Genomic DNA, 14809 nt, shown 5'->3' on the forward strand with positions numbered 1-14809 from the left:
TTTCAGACCCTGCATCTCCTTGTTCCTATCGACCTGACTTTTCCCTCTGTGTCACCCATGAAGTTCATGTCATCATACTCATACTTTATCTGGGCTTAAACAGGAGGGCAATGGGAAGCCCACCAAGACCTCCTGTCTGGCTGAGAGGTGGTGAAGAATGTCTTATTTTCAGGACAGAGTCACAGCATCAGGTACTGCTTCAGAGGACAACATTTAACAGCCACTATATCTGATAAGAAGTGTAATATTCTATATCTGATAAGAAGTGTAATATTTATTTCAGGGTAGGATCCAGACATCCATCATTACTCTCTCAGGATAGATTTAGTTTCTAAATAGTTGCTTGGTTTGCAAGCTCTCATCCTGCATAATCACGTCAGCGTCTCAGGTAAATAAACTGACTCTCTGCTTGATTAATTGCTGACTGTCTCTCTAAGAAACATTTTCCTCCTTGAAGAAACCAATAATTCACTGTGTTGAAAACAAAAACAAAAAAACCACCAAACTTGACAAGACAAATTAGAAATGCTTCCCAATAAACAAGAAGGCTGAAAAGTTCTTTACAAAACAAGAGCAGCATTACAAATGAAATTTTTTTTTTTTGTGATCTAATGACTCATAAAACAAACAAACAAACAAAACAAACCAGAAGTACCAGAAGCTGAGTAGGTCAGTGCATGAGTGAGTGGCTCACTGTATACAAGACCCAGAAGGCATTATATTGCATGGAGTAGAATAAATACAAAGCTACTAGGGAGACTAGAGGTTGCTGTCCATAAGAAAGTAGGTAGATGGATGTGCTCTTGAAATCACAGTTGGGCATGGATCTGCTCTACAGCAATGTACTCAACATCAACTCAATTTACAAACTTTCCACCTCCACAGATTAAAATGTCCTTCTCATTTACAAACATCATGAGCAAGGGAAGAGACCAGTTTTGTTTAGCTTAGGGCAAAACACAGTTTTGCACAGAATTATTAAATAAAAACTCCATTACTCAGATCTAGGAGAACTTAATGCTCTTATTGTGTGTACATGTAATGTACACTTAAATGGCTGACCTCATTGTACAGGAAAAAAAGAAATGAAGCAGATTTCTGTTTTTACAAGGTTGCCATTCAGTTTTCCTGCAGTAGATGGCATCATTCAACAGGAAGAACGAGGAAATAAAGCTTGAAGGCATCTGGATGTAATGACATTCATATTTGCTTCTAACTTCTGGACATTGTTAAATGAATTAAGAAATAAGTTGCAATGAAAATCGTTGTGGCCTTTGGCAGAATGAAAGTATTAAATGGATTTCCAAAGGAAACTTGCATCTGGGAAGACTTAGTCCATTCAAGACACCCCCTCTGTGCTCAGATGTAGATCCGTGTGTCAGCATGTTATGACATAATGCATTTTGCATTGCTCATAAAGATTAAACATTAGCTCTGAAATGCTTTGGAAAGCTGATTTGTGCTAAAGCACTGGCAAGCAACATATAGGAAGCATAAGGCCATAAAAAAGCTGACTTGCCTGCTCCTAGACTTGTGGTAAAACAGTTGCATACTTTCCTTAACCAGCTTTTCTGATGGATTCCTGAACATATATATTAGCCAAAGATTTCAAAAATATATTAGAACTGAATAGCGTTGGCCTAAGGCAATGTAAAATCTTATTCTGCTCCTGAAAGCCCTGAATGCGGTGGCTCTGGAAAGCTTTGTTTCTGTGACAATTACTGCGATGGCTTGTTGGGAGCTGTGTCAATCTATGATAAAATTTAAAAATCATTAATTTTGTAGACTATCTGAAAGCCTGAATAACTTGGCTTTTATGCCTTTTACTGAGCATTCACATTTTAAAATATTTCTCAATTTTGCTGTGAGTAGTATTTCTCTGGGCCAGCCTAAAAAAAAGGAGGAGAAAAAAACGGTAACAATCTTTGTCATATGCTGGTTCTGAGTTATTTCCCATTTTCTGAGCAGACTAGCAGTTGTATATGGAAGCAGACAAATCAGGCAGAGCTGAGAGGAAAATCACCATTCTGTCGTGAAGGAGAGTGAACATTAAGCGTGGGACATTAAGGAGCCCAGATAGGTAGAGGAGGAAGCAAATACGGTCATTTTAGGCCTGGAGGATGACAGATGTCATACATTACATAAGTATTGATACAGGGAAATCTGTTAGCAAGTGCTATGACCTGAGAAGCTGACCTGCTTTCTACTTGCTTTTGGCTTTGTACCTGTGCAAGTGCTGTGATCATGACTTGACCACATTTATGCGGCAAACAGAAAAAAATCTCCTAACAGCGTCCTCCAAAACCACAGGCTTTTCCACTTTAGACAAAGCAGATGACCAGCTATTGCATTAGTGGCAAACTTGCAGAGCCCAGTTGCCAGCAGAGCTGAGGAGCTTTGATCTGTGAGAATCTGGTGACCACCACCACCAGTGAAGCAAAATTTTGCATTTATTTACCTTGGATCTAGTCAAGCCTAATGGGCTGAAATGAAGGAGTCCTTGCCCCTAAATCTGACTGGATCCAAAGCCTGCTGGAGACAGTAAGGGACTTTTAATTGTACAAAGCTTATGCTTCCTTACACTGCCCCAGTTTAGGTTATTTGCTTTACGGTGACTACTTCAGAAAGTATTTTTGCATTTCTTCTAGACTAAATGCATCTATTTATTGTATATTCCAGCAAGACTTTATATGTTATTCAACTGAGAGGCCAATTCATGAGGACAAAGTTCATTTTCAGTGGAAATGGCCCATTCTCCCCTATGCTGCAGGAGCCTGAGGAATCCATCCCAGCTCCTGAAGCATCCCTGCTTTCCATCTGCTGAGCAGAAAAATAATGCCAGTGTCTACCTCAAAGCAAGTGGTTTGGCCTTGCTGTCTGGTATTAAGGCGCTGTTTATAACAAAATCAAATGTGCTCATTCCATGGTGTGATCACTAATGGAAACAAATGGACTCTCCTCATCAACTAATTGCCTTGCTGAGCCAGACGGACCTGCTCTGCCCATGTGGACTCCAGCAAGGTAAGTGCTGAGTACTCGAAAAGCCTGAAGTAGTTCGTGTTTCATAGGCATCAGGAAAAGAGGCAGAAATGTAAGAAAAGCAGTGGGTTAATCACATGTTTTTTAATCTGCGGAGCCTGCAGACATTTGCTCAGCTGGAATTGTCCTAAAACAGCTGGCGAATTTTGCACTGCCTGTGTGGGTGAATGGAAGCGTCAGGGATGAAACCTCCATTGACAAAACACCAACTGCAGCCTGTGAAAAATCAGAGGTGTCGTCTTAAAAATTCTTTCCATCTCCATTGCCTGCAGGAGAAAGAGCTGTTACTGGGTGCAACAGGATGGGAGTGCAACTGAATGGTTCCCAGATTTCCAAAGTTTCACAGAAAAAAAGACTTTTAGACTGAAAGCGAAGCTTCTAGGGATGCTCATCTGCCCAAAAAGCTGGCGTTTGGACAGTGCCACTGCTCCACTCCCAGCCCTTTTCCTCTTTATTCAGCTGCAGAGCAAGGAAGAGAAAGCAGCATAAAACAATGCTGGTTAACCATAATGCTGTACTTTTATGTCAGAGGTGTTGGAGAACGGAAACTCTTTCTGTTTCACTGGCGATGTATAGAGAAGGCTGGATTCTCAAGCAAAGGTCCATTATGCCATGTAGCCAGCCAGACTGTCCCTGCGCTGAGACCCACCCAGTCTGTCACATTACAAAACAGGGGAAAACCAACCAACCAACCAACAACCCAACAGGCCTGCACAGGTACAAACAAGTATTTGTGTTTTAAGCAAATCACTGCTTGTGTCCTTCATTCTTCTCTGTAAGCCCCAAATGCTGCAACCTTTCTGTGGCGTTTAGGAATTTCTGAAGCACTTGCCAAATAATATCCTTATGGGCATAATTTGTGACCAAGTAAAACTCAAAATGCCTTTATTTTCCTCACAGGTTATAGCTCTTTCCTAATCTTTCAAAGTTTGATTGATGTTAAGGGCTCCAACTTTTCTTCCATATCTTCTGAAGGCTGCTGCTCTTCTCGAAGGTGATGCGATCTGAAGGGACTGGGACCGTCACAGTGCCCTGTATTCAACATTTACGTTTCTCTATTCAGTCTCACGTGGTGACATCCTTGAATGATGTTCTCCATGCAGCTCCTAAAGGCCACCCTGCTACGGACGCCTTGCTTTGAAACAGGCACCAGCGACATCCCATCAGGGAGGCTGTTGCTCAACAGCCCCACTCACTTCAGCTGTGGGACGGCAGGGAGGAAAATGGCAGAGCAGATTTCTTGTTTCAAAGCTCTTAATGGGAAAACAAATTGGTTTAGTTTGTGTTGTCGGGTCAATAATTTTATTTCTTAAGGTTGTCCTGAGAATTCTTTCTTTCCTGTTTCTGGATTGGTAAGAGTTGTTTTGGGAAAACCACCCGATGGACACAAGAAACAATTCTGTTGTTAGCTATTTCTTGACAACTTCATGGCCTACATGTCTGTTTGTTTGTTTTTTGTAATGGAGAAATATATTCCTGAATGACCATTTGTATTGGGATGTTAATCTTGGATTTCCTCTCCAAAGTCAACTCAGCCAATTACATTTTTACTTGTTTTTAAGTAGACTTGTTTTGCTACAATCTGCAATGTGTTTCATTCATTCCTGATCACGGGTACACAGCATCTGATCAGAAACTCCCTTGATTTTACTGGACTTGTACTGAGCATTTTGACAAGGTCAACTGTTTGCATTAGAGGAGGGCACACAGCAAGTAAAATTTTCATCTTAATTCAGTGCAGTCAGTGTCTTTTGGAGGGCCATTACGTATTTTCTCTGTCATTCTTACCATTACTGGTAAAACGCCTATGAGGTTTTTCCATCCCCTCTGTTCTTATATTAATTTTTTTTTTTTTTTTGCACATCACCTTTTGTGCCATTTGGTGTCACTCTAAAAATAAGCAGCAGGCTGCAATCAGTTTATCTGTGGCCACTTAGTTGTAGTGCTGGTATAAATTCTCACTGCTCTGCAGTAATCTGTTTTGATGTGCTCCTTGTCTTTAGAGCGAAGGATGCCAAATGGCACAAAGACCTGCGTCTATATCTTCAACCAGACAGAAGCTGACATAAATTCAAGGTCTGATGTGATTTTAAGGGTTTATTGGTTTCTTTAAACATACAACCTGCCCACTCTTTGGGCAGTCAATGAATGCTTGTATGGTCAGAGTTCAAGTGTCAAGCTAATCTCAATTTAATCCCATCAAAAACTGGCCTAGCATTTTTCTAAGACAGCAATAGCTTCATGTTCACTACTACTAGGATTAAGGAAGTGGAAAAAATTACCAAAATCCAGCACATCATTCTATCAGGGAGATAAAAATCACCCAAGATGAAGGTGTATCTCCAAGACATTATCTTCTGCATTTCTGTTTTTGACCAGGATCACAAATTGTTTATAATGCTGAAGGATTCTTTGCACCATTCTTGCCATAGGCCTCCTCTGGGAAGAGTAAAGAAAATCTGGGAAAGTTGTTGTGTATGAACTAGTTGCCCAGGCTCTGCAACCAGATTTTGCTTTTCATTGCCTAAGTTTCCTTTTTTTTTTTTTTTTTTTTTTTTGATAAGTAAAGTTTTGAGCTGCCCATGATTTTCTCTTCCCCCTTAGCTCAGTGAGAGGGCTAATGACTTTATGCAATGCCGTTTCTCTGCTTTTCCTTGGAAGAGACCAGCTTGATTCAATACTTCTCTCCTGAGATTGGAACAGATGGGAAATGTTATAGTGCAGTGTATTACATATGGTAATAACATTTATATTCTCAGATACATTGGGCAAAGTCAGCCCTCTTATAACTCTGTGGCCATAGTGGATTTGCATCAGAGATGAGTAAAACAGCAGGGGGTCAAATTCTACGCTCACATAACTCCCTGTACAGTTGTATTGATTTCCCTGTAATTTCAGAATTTGGAAGTAAATGAAGGCTTTGGTTTTTGTATTTCATATTCCAGTGATGGATTAAAGAACTCTGGCATACAGTCCACAGAAAAGAATCATGTCTTTGATAATAAATTAAAAGTATTTGTAATTCACAAGGTCAGGGAAAAAACAAAATGCAGCAGGCATTTCTGAATGCCTTGAACATCATTAGCCTAGTTTCATCTGCAAAAGGATCTGTATTCATTCACTCCTCGTTCCAATTTGTACCAATTCACCTCACAGCCATTCTGGACAGTTTGCTGGATACAGATGGCAGTATTTGATTCTCATAGAGGACATTAATTGGCTATTTGTACGCTGAGCATGATGTTCTTATTGTCAACTTGCAAAGGCTCCTAACGCCAGTATTGCAAGGGTTCTCACAGGGTACTGAAGACTTCTCCACCTATTTTCTAAAGCCCAAAACATCTTCCAAACTAGAGTCCTTGTCAGGTGAAGGCCACGCTTTAGGCGTAGCAAAGCACCTGCAAGGCCAGAGCTGACTTTTGTTCCTACAAGAGTTGAGCAGCATCGCTTACTGCGGTGCCTGCCTGGCTCCTCGCACGCATCCTGCTCGCCCAGCCCCACGCAGCCGCAGCGCCAGCTGGCATGGAGTGAGGGTAGGCAGCTCCCCGGAGCGGAGGAGGGCTGTAACATCCTGAGCAGACACAGCCAGATGCACCAGTTAATCTGTTGGAGTCCTTAAAAGGTATGAGTGGAAGAGCTTGAGCCAGAGGAAACCTGATAAATGAAGAGGCTCTGTCCTTTTTTTTTTTTCCCCCTCCTTTTCACTGAAAGAAGTTTACGCCACTATTTCTCCTTGCAGCTACTCTAGCAGCAAAAGAATTGGTTGGATTTAAACTCCTTTTTTTTTTTTTTTCTTTTCTTTTCTTTTCTTCCCCTCCATATTTATGCTATTCTGTGTATGCAAAAAAAAAAAAAAAAAAAAAAGAGTGCTCTTATGAGAGGACCACCCTGCCAACTGCGAAGCCACCAACAGGCTCAGAACATTGCACAAAAAAATCTTGCAACTATCTGAGCAGATTTCAATTACTCTTTTCAAAGATTTGCAATTCCCACCACACAGCCTATTGTTTGCTTTCACTAGAACATTCCTCTCTTAAACAACTGGCACAGAACGACTACTGCTCTGCAGGGAAACGAGCTAGAAACATACAGCAGATTTAAAGCCAAGCCCAGAAAAAAATATAAATTTTTAAAAGAGCCTCTCGTGAATGCAGAAGTGTTTTCCAAGATAATTGAAGGGTATTTTCACTGCTTATAACTGAAGAAAAACATGGGGGATGAAATTCATTCTCCTTTGATGCTCAGTGTGGCTATTATCCTGAACATCAAAGGAGTAATGAGTGATGTTGCCCATATTTTCCATTAGCTGTATCCAAGCGAGCAATTGTTTCTCTCGTGTCTGTTTGAAAAAGGAGCTGCAACTTTGCTCTTGCTTCTTTTCCTAAAAGAAAATGGAGAGAAGGAAAAGAGAGAGAAAAAGAAGCAGCAGCAGAAAGGGGCTGGGAAAGAAGAGGGGGGAAACAGAGGTTTGCAGCAGACGGCCTGCGGATGCCTGGGCGTTGGGCATGAACTTCAGTGGGAAATAATTATGTCCAGAAATTTTCCAAGAACTGCCAGTGTTGAATTGCTGTGGGAAGTAGTTTCCAGACACATATCATCCTTTGATATCTACTGCTGCAACCATGCTTGGGTTGTTCCTGGGTTCCACTGCCCTTCGCAGTGCTGAGGCTGGGACTAACACAGACGCTGAAGCCACCATAGCAGCCCACAGAAGATTTCCACATGGAAGCAGACCTTTGGCCGTCCTGGCAGGAGAGCAGAGGTGCCTGTGCCACCCCGTGGGGCGGGATGCACACTAACTGAGAGAGAAAAGCAGCAGCAGACAGGGATTGGTCTCCTTTGGCTATGGATAGCTTTGTGTTCCTCTGGCTTATGCTGCAGGCCATTCTTGTACAAAGTCAGCTAGTCTTAAATTTACAAATGTCACCCCCCTTTAACTGTAAGAGAAGCCCTGGGCTTCCAAAATAACACAACACATTCAGATTTAAAACATGCATCTTCTCATTATCTTCAAGTTCTTCCTGTTCAATGTCCTGTGCATGCTTTCCCTCCCCTGACAGCCATCACTTCATGGAGTATTTGTGTGATTCAAAGAAAGACAAAACTGTACGGACATTGTTAAGTGAGGTACTGCTTCCATTCTCATCCTGATAGTTCATGTTTAAATGAAGGGGTTGACGTAAATGAGGGAAAATGGAAGCACTCTTAGTTAATCTGAAAGGAATCTCTTCTGCTGTCCTTTCACTAAACAAAGCCAGAAGTCCCAGAGTTGAAGTTTATCCAAACTAAAGCCAACAAACGATTGTTGTTGGAGGAGGTTATATCATGTTTTCCATTGTCATTTTGACAAGAAGCAGCCAGAGACTTCAACTTTGCACACTCAGAGATGAGGATATTGGGTCTGAAGTGAAAATAAATAAATAGCGGTTGGAACTAGGGTAGCTTTCTCAAGCAAAATGGGGAGAACCTTTGCTATGCACTACAAGATGGGAAAGAGAAATGGTTGTCTGAAAGTATAAATGTGATGTACAATGTACTGCGCCTTTGTGTAAAAGATGCATTGGTTATTGCCGGCAATGGAACTCATTCCTCCTTGCACCCCTCTGGCATTCAAGACAGGACAAGCACAGCTCTGTGTTATACTTACAGAAGAGACTTTCTGACTCCTGTAAGGTGTTATAAATACTCTATTTTTTAATGTCTGTGGTGATTATCAGCCCAGTAGCCACAACCAGGAGTAAAGTAAGTGTTAATCTTTGAAGCTATTACACAGCGTCTAGCAATGTGAGAAATATTAATGACACTGTCCCTACAGTTACGCATGGGACTCTTATTTGCCTGAAATGCAAAGTGTCTGACTGGGCTAAATGGAGAAGGCTCAGAAAACTCTGGGGGGATTCCTTCTAGATTTTGCAGGCGCAAAGCACCTCTTGTCAGAGAAACCATCAAACCCAGAAAGTCTTAACCTGTAAGCATACAGGTAGGTACTGAACCCTAAGCCACTTTAAGGTTGTGCAAGTACAATTTATCAAGCTACCTCAACGAGAATGAATCAACGGGTTTTTGTGTTGAATTAGAAAGGATTTTATTCTGTCCTTTTCAAGTTTGAGCTTTTGTTTCTGGGCATTGCCAACGTTAAATTGAATTTTGTTCCATCACATCAAATTTCTGCAGTGAACTGGGAATCTAATCTAGTTACTTCAAGTCCAACAAAACACTTTGCTAACAACATGTATTTGCTATTACCAGTAGTTTTCCTTTACTCGGCTGGGATCTTTTGCCTTGTTGCTTAAGCATGACTAAAGCACAACACAATCTGGAGCATTAATGGACACGACAATTGCGCTAATTTCCAGTTCTGTGGGTTTTCAGGACTCGTTACTTCTAAGCGACAAATTAAAACATGTAACTGTTACAGCAGCTGTGGCTTGTGCCTTTCTCCAGACTGCTAACCTGCCGTAAGAGCATCGAGCAATGTAGCTTTCAGGTCACCAGCTAGCCTGGGGAAGCACACTTTGTTGTTGTTTCCCCCTACTGGTAGGCTGAACCTTTCAGCTCTGAAGAGATTGCTTTTGATCCAAAACGCTAGGTGACTGTCTGCATCACTGCTGTTACTGATCTACAGCAAACTTTCCTGTTTGTAAAGCTAGGTATGTCTGATATGCTGCACATTTCTGATCTAAACAAGGAATGAACAACATTAGCACATAATCAGGACAATAACTAGTAGATCCATGTCAGCCTGCTTTATCAGCCAGTCTGATAAAATAATAGAAATTAATTCCTTTCTTTCTCTTCAATAGCATTAATTAAAGCTAACACTCAGCTCTTGTGTAAGGCTGGCATCAAGTACGACACTGCAAGTGATACTTTGCCTGCCTATTTCAAGCCTCAAAATTTTGGCAGAAGCTGGAAGAGGAAATAGGACCAGTTTGTAATCTGCAACACAAAGAAGGGAGCAACTATAATGTCTCTGAGACATCACCAATAACATCAGTGCCAGAGACAACACCCTTCTACCTCTGCCTTTTCTCCCCGTAATAAACCAGGAGAGGTTTCCAACTCGCCCTTCTCCTTTTAAAATGCAGTCTGTGTAGACTTGGTCTCAAATCAAAAACAAATATGGAAAATAATGAAAAGGATATTTAATGGTCTTATTTTCCTAAGTCTAATGTCTTCCAGGGATGTGTGATCTGAAATGTGTTTATGAAATTTGACGTATTTCCAAGGACATGTATATAATGCTTAGAGGGGGTGGATTCCCCAGGCTTTCGTTTAGCATGATTTTTCCAAACCAGAAAGGGATGTATCAACTTTCCTAAGCAGAACAGTGCCTGCTACAAACTAATTAGGAGAAATAGGAGAAGCGCAGTAGACCCCTGACCTACTGGACCTTCAATAGTTTAGATGACCTAAGAGTATGTAATTATATGTTAACACAGTAAGTGTACCACATACACATCATCTGTTTTTAGCTTCAAAAATCTGGAGGAGGTTTTGCTTGTGTTACCATAACCTTTCAGGATAGTTCTGACTGTCATTAACATTACCCTTAAACTAGCTAATTTATCAACAACAAAAAGGAGTATGTGCAATGTTGCATATAGCTAAGTGCTAAAAATGCCAGTCTGGGAGTACCAATGCATCTGAGCAGTACCTGTCTATTCCATTGCCCATCTAATCCCTTCCAGTTAAAAGAAGAAAGCAAAATAGTTCAATCAACCTACTTACAAGTGTTCCTAAAATATCATCCTTTCTTTCTGGGTATTTTAATCAGAAATCAGTACTCAGCATAAAGAGTTCTTTACATGTTGCCCCCTAAAGCCTCCCTCATTTTAAAACCATAACTTGGAACTCGAACTAATAGGAAAGGTCAGTAAGTCCTCCCAGTGATATTTTAAGATCCAGTCATTATGTTAGAAATGAACTTCCTGACTGGACATCCAAGATAATACATTACAATGAAAACATTAAAAATTAGAGCAAAAAATCTAGTTGGAATAAAAACAATGGTTTTCTGTCTCTGCTTGCACCCTGCTTTTAGAGCAGCAGTGTTCTCTCAGTGACCTCAGGGAAGTCCCTCATGGACTGCTGGGCGTACATATGAGAAGTGTCACGCTCCAGGTGACGGCCTTTACTCGTCTCAGATACAGCTGAGGCAGGCCCGGGTCCATCTCAGCTTGCTTTTGGCCCCAACATGAGCGGGGCTGTGCATGTGCTTCCTGTGTAGCCAGCGTACATTGCCAAGTACCTCCAGCCAGTCTAGCTAAAATTAAAGCTGTCTTCTGGAAGCTGCTGTCTGTACTGACTCTGCTAACTCAAACGAGATGAATGTAAGCCTGGGGACTACACAACTATACAAGTCATGTGGGCTGGGTAGAGGATGGACTTCTTTCCTGAAGTTGTTTTCAGAGTTCTTTTGCTATTTGGTAGCTTAGCATGCAGGGTGCAAAGGTGCCTGCAGATGGTGGAAATGAACACACCTTTCTGGAATGTGTCACGTCTACCTGAAGGCCAGCTGTCAGTCACCAGGAGGCATTTCATCCTGAACACACTCTGAATTGTCTCAAGCTGGCTTCATTTACAGGCTGAAATGGATTACTAGGGTAGTCAGTTTTTCTTCTTGGAAGTCCCAGAGAATTTCTTATTCCACAACATCCAGAGTGTTTGAAGAAGTTTGACCTGGGGCTGTACTCAAGCCTCCATTCCTAGCTATTATAGCCATACAAAGAAACATATAGCCCAGAGGTACATCTGACTATCCTAAGCTTAGTGTATACTGAGCAGTTTCCTTAATATCTTGCCAAGTCTTGTCTGCTGGCAGGCTTTCCCAAGGAAAATTTTATATTGACTTACATTTGATACTAACCATATAAACATTTTTCTTGACAAGAGAGAGCATTTTAGCATGTCTGGAAATTCTCTTTTGAATCCTGGAAAATTTGCCTTCCCAGTCCATCGCTGCCCTGCACACAGATTCACAATGCTAATAACAAACAACTTCAATTATCTCTTTCCCTGTGAGAAAAGCAAATTGAGCAGTGTGGAAAGGAGCATTCCAAGGGGAGGATATTACTGGGTATATGAAAGGCTAACTTGCATTTTATCAATCTCTCTGTGTAACTGCATCTCTGTAAGTAGTATGGAAGTGAGCCCAGGAAGGAAATGTTACTACACCATGAAACAGGAATGTGGCAGAGAAATGAGAATACTCCCTCACACTTCGTTTGTATATTGTTCTTCTAACCCCAGATTTACCATCTCTTGAGTCAAATACTTGTTGCACTTCAGAAACGTCCAGGGAAGCAACCAGAGGGAAGGAAAGAGACCTGGCCTCAGTTTATTGGCAGAAATAAAACTGATGTTTGTTCTATTTCTATTGGAGACATTCCTTAACCCTCTGAAGAGAGAGAGAGAGAGGGAATATATTACAAATATTTAATACAAATTATATATGTATAGTGTTTGTTGCTATAAGCAGAGAAAGAACTCACAGCATGTTAACTCAACTCTTCCCATATTGCCATCACTGAGGATTACTGAAGCACTGCATATATGCTGGAAAAGCAGAAATATAAAAGCCTCGGTCTGCAGCACACCACGTTTCATCTCTACAGAATTCCAGCTGCGGTGCAGTGCTTTGCCCGTGCCCACGCGTGGCGAGGTGGGCTGGTGCTGGGCGTGCTGCTGCTTCTGCAGGCGGTGCTACCTGACTGCCACAGCCGGCTGCTGGGCTCATGGTAAGCTCCTGCTTTCTAGCCAGGCTTAGGCAGATAGGTTTGCTATCAGCTGGCTAGCTGTTTGCCTGATTTGCAGCATACAGACAGGGCTAGGGTGTGGCTTTAAAGGCATTTGGCTCTCCTTTGCTGCAGTGTAACTGGCTGCCGCTTATCCAGTGATTTGTAAAGTTATTTGCTGCCTTAGTGCAGGAATAAATGCATTGCAGATCTTTTATATTTACAAGAAAGAAAAATGCTGTATCTTAAGGAAGGTCTGGTCTCAACCGCCTGGCAAGCAGGACCAGGACACAACCAAAAAAGGTCAGATGCACTTGGGAATGTTTAACTTAAATCACCATACCACACTTATCTCCCTAGTAAGCTCATTATTCTATATGAAGGATTTTTTTTCCTCTCCCCAAATTCCACACTCACTTGCTGTCCGGCAGACACACAGACAAGCACTCTCAGACACAGCCAGCCACTGGTCAGTCCCAGGAGGGACCAAAGCAGCCTGCAGACACATGCACGACAAAACCATTGTGGTTGGGGGAATTCAGTCCTCCTTCCCCCCCCTCCCCCCCACCCCACTTTATGTCAAAGGAAAAACCCCGCACGCTGACATATTTTTCATATATCACTCTTAAAAACTGTTTCATCAGAGCTGAGCAGAATTTTTCAGGCTGTTTTCCGCACACAAATTGTTTAAACAAAGCCCCATGCTGCTGGGGGGAAACAAGCAAGTACAAAGGAGCGGTCCAGATACAAAGCTGGAAGCAGCCTTATTGCTTGTGACAAATAACTTCCAGACAGCACCCAGCCAGCAGTTGAAACGCTATTCCAAGAGTTAAAGGAAACAGTCAAAAAACTCTCCAGTGTCTGTAATAGGAAAACAAGAAAGAACAAGAAGAAATGCAGCACAGCAGCGAGCGCTGCACAGTCCCCTTAGCCACCGGCAAACAGCAAAGCGAAGAGCAACCTTTGGGAGGGGTAATGCATGCTCCCGCAGCTTTCAGCTTCAGCATTCGCTGTCTTTACTGCTGGATTAGTGAAGGAAAAGTGTTCTGGTGAGGTCTGTGCGTACGCGTTTCTTACCAGCTATTAAATGATTGGTGAAAATAAAAAATAAAACAAAAACATTAAATCATAAGAAGCTTGAATTACTCACCGTCCTGTTGTGCCAAAATAACTGAGGGTTGAAACACGGCAAGAATGAGCAAAGTTACTTTTTGCACAAAGCTCATCATGTCTAAATATTAGACATGAGACTCTCTGTGCAAAAAGAAAAAAATGGGGGGGAAAGAAAAATCTATTCAAAACAGCAACATCGGTCGTTCCCTGCCCTTCCAGCACCGGGCCATGTACAGAACTCAGCCACAAGCATTCCCCAGCTTTGGCCTTAAATAGGAAAAAAATTGGCTTACTTTACTTTTCCACCCCCTTTACTGAAATATGAGAAGAAGACCCATCCCCTAACAGTAAATGAATGATTAATATTTCTCTTGGCTTTACAGAAGAATAAAGTCAACTAAACAAGATACACAGCACATCTGGAGCTTTTGTGCATGTGTGAAGTGCACACCGAGCCTATAGACGCACAGTTAGTGTGCGCTGCGTGCGAGATGTATGGACGGGAAAAAAGGAGCCCAGCAGCAGCCTGCCCAGGGCAAAGCATTTTTCATGCAAATCAGCAGTCATACAGCCCAAACACAATTTTTAATTCCTAGTGCTTCCTAGCAAAGATGAAAGGTGAGTACCTGATGTGACGCCCAAAACTGAAAAATCTCAGCTGTGCAGCAGCAAACTTGGCTGTTTCTGCTGAGGAGCCATCGGAGTTAACGAAGGGGAGGCCTGAAAATTGCAACACTTCTGTTCCAGTGCTTTTCTCACATCAGGATTTTGCATGACCTAGGGAGAAAGCTCACATTAAATATATATATATAATATATTCAGAGGCACCAATTTCACAAACTAATACTTTTTCAATGATTCAGCTAAATGCTGTTATTACAGTATTTGAAAGGAATGAAGAACAAGTACCACCTTTTTCT

The 14809-nt window shown here is 41.8% G+C and overlaps 1 protein-coding gene across 2 annotated transcripts in view; it reads right to left on the reverse strand.

Annotated features, from left to right (window-relative positions):
* Nucleotides 1-14150, reverse strand: part of COL3A1 (collagen type III alpha 1 chain) — a 51726-nt gene extending 37576 nt beyond the window's left edge. The window contains exon 1 of one of the 2 annotated variants that reach the window (XM_035331608.1): nucleotides 13927-14150. In XM_035331608.1, the coding sequence (XP_035187499.1) occupies nucleotides 13927-14005 (79 nt within the window). In that variant the 5' untranslated portion in view covers nucleotides 14006-14150. The remainder of the gene's footprint in view (nucleotides 1-13926) is intronic. The other variant, XM_035331609.1, reaches the window with a different exon arrangement.
* Between the last annotated feature and the right edge of the window lie 659 nt (nucleotides 14151-14809).

This window comes from Oxyura jamaicensis, chromosome 7, assembly GCF_011077185.1.
Source record: "Oxyura jamaicensis isolate SHBP4307 breed ruddy duck chromosome 7, BPBGC_Ojam_1.0, whole genome shotgun sequence".
Taxonomy (NCBI): domain Eukaryota; kingdom Metazoa; phylum Chordata; class Aves; order Anseriformes; family Anatidae; genus Oxyura; species Oxyura jamaicensis.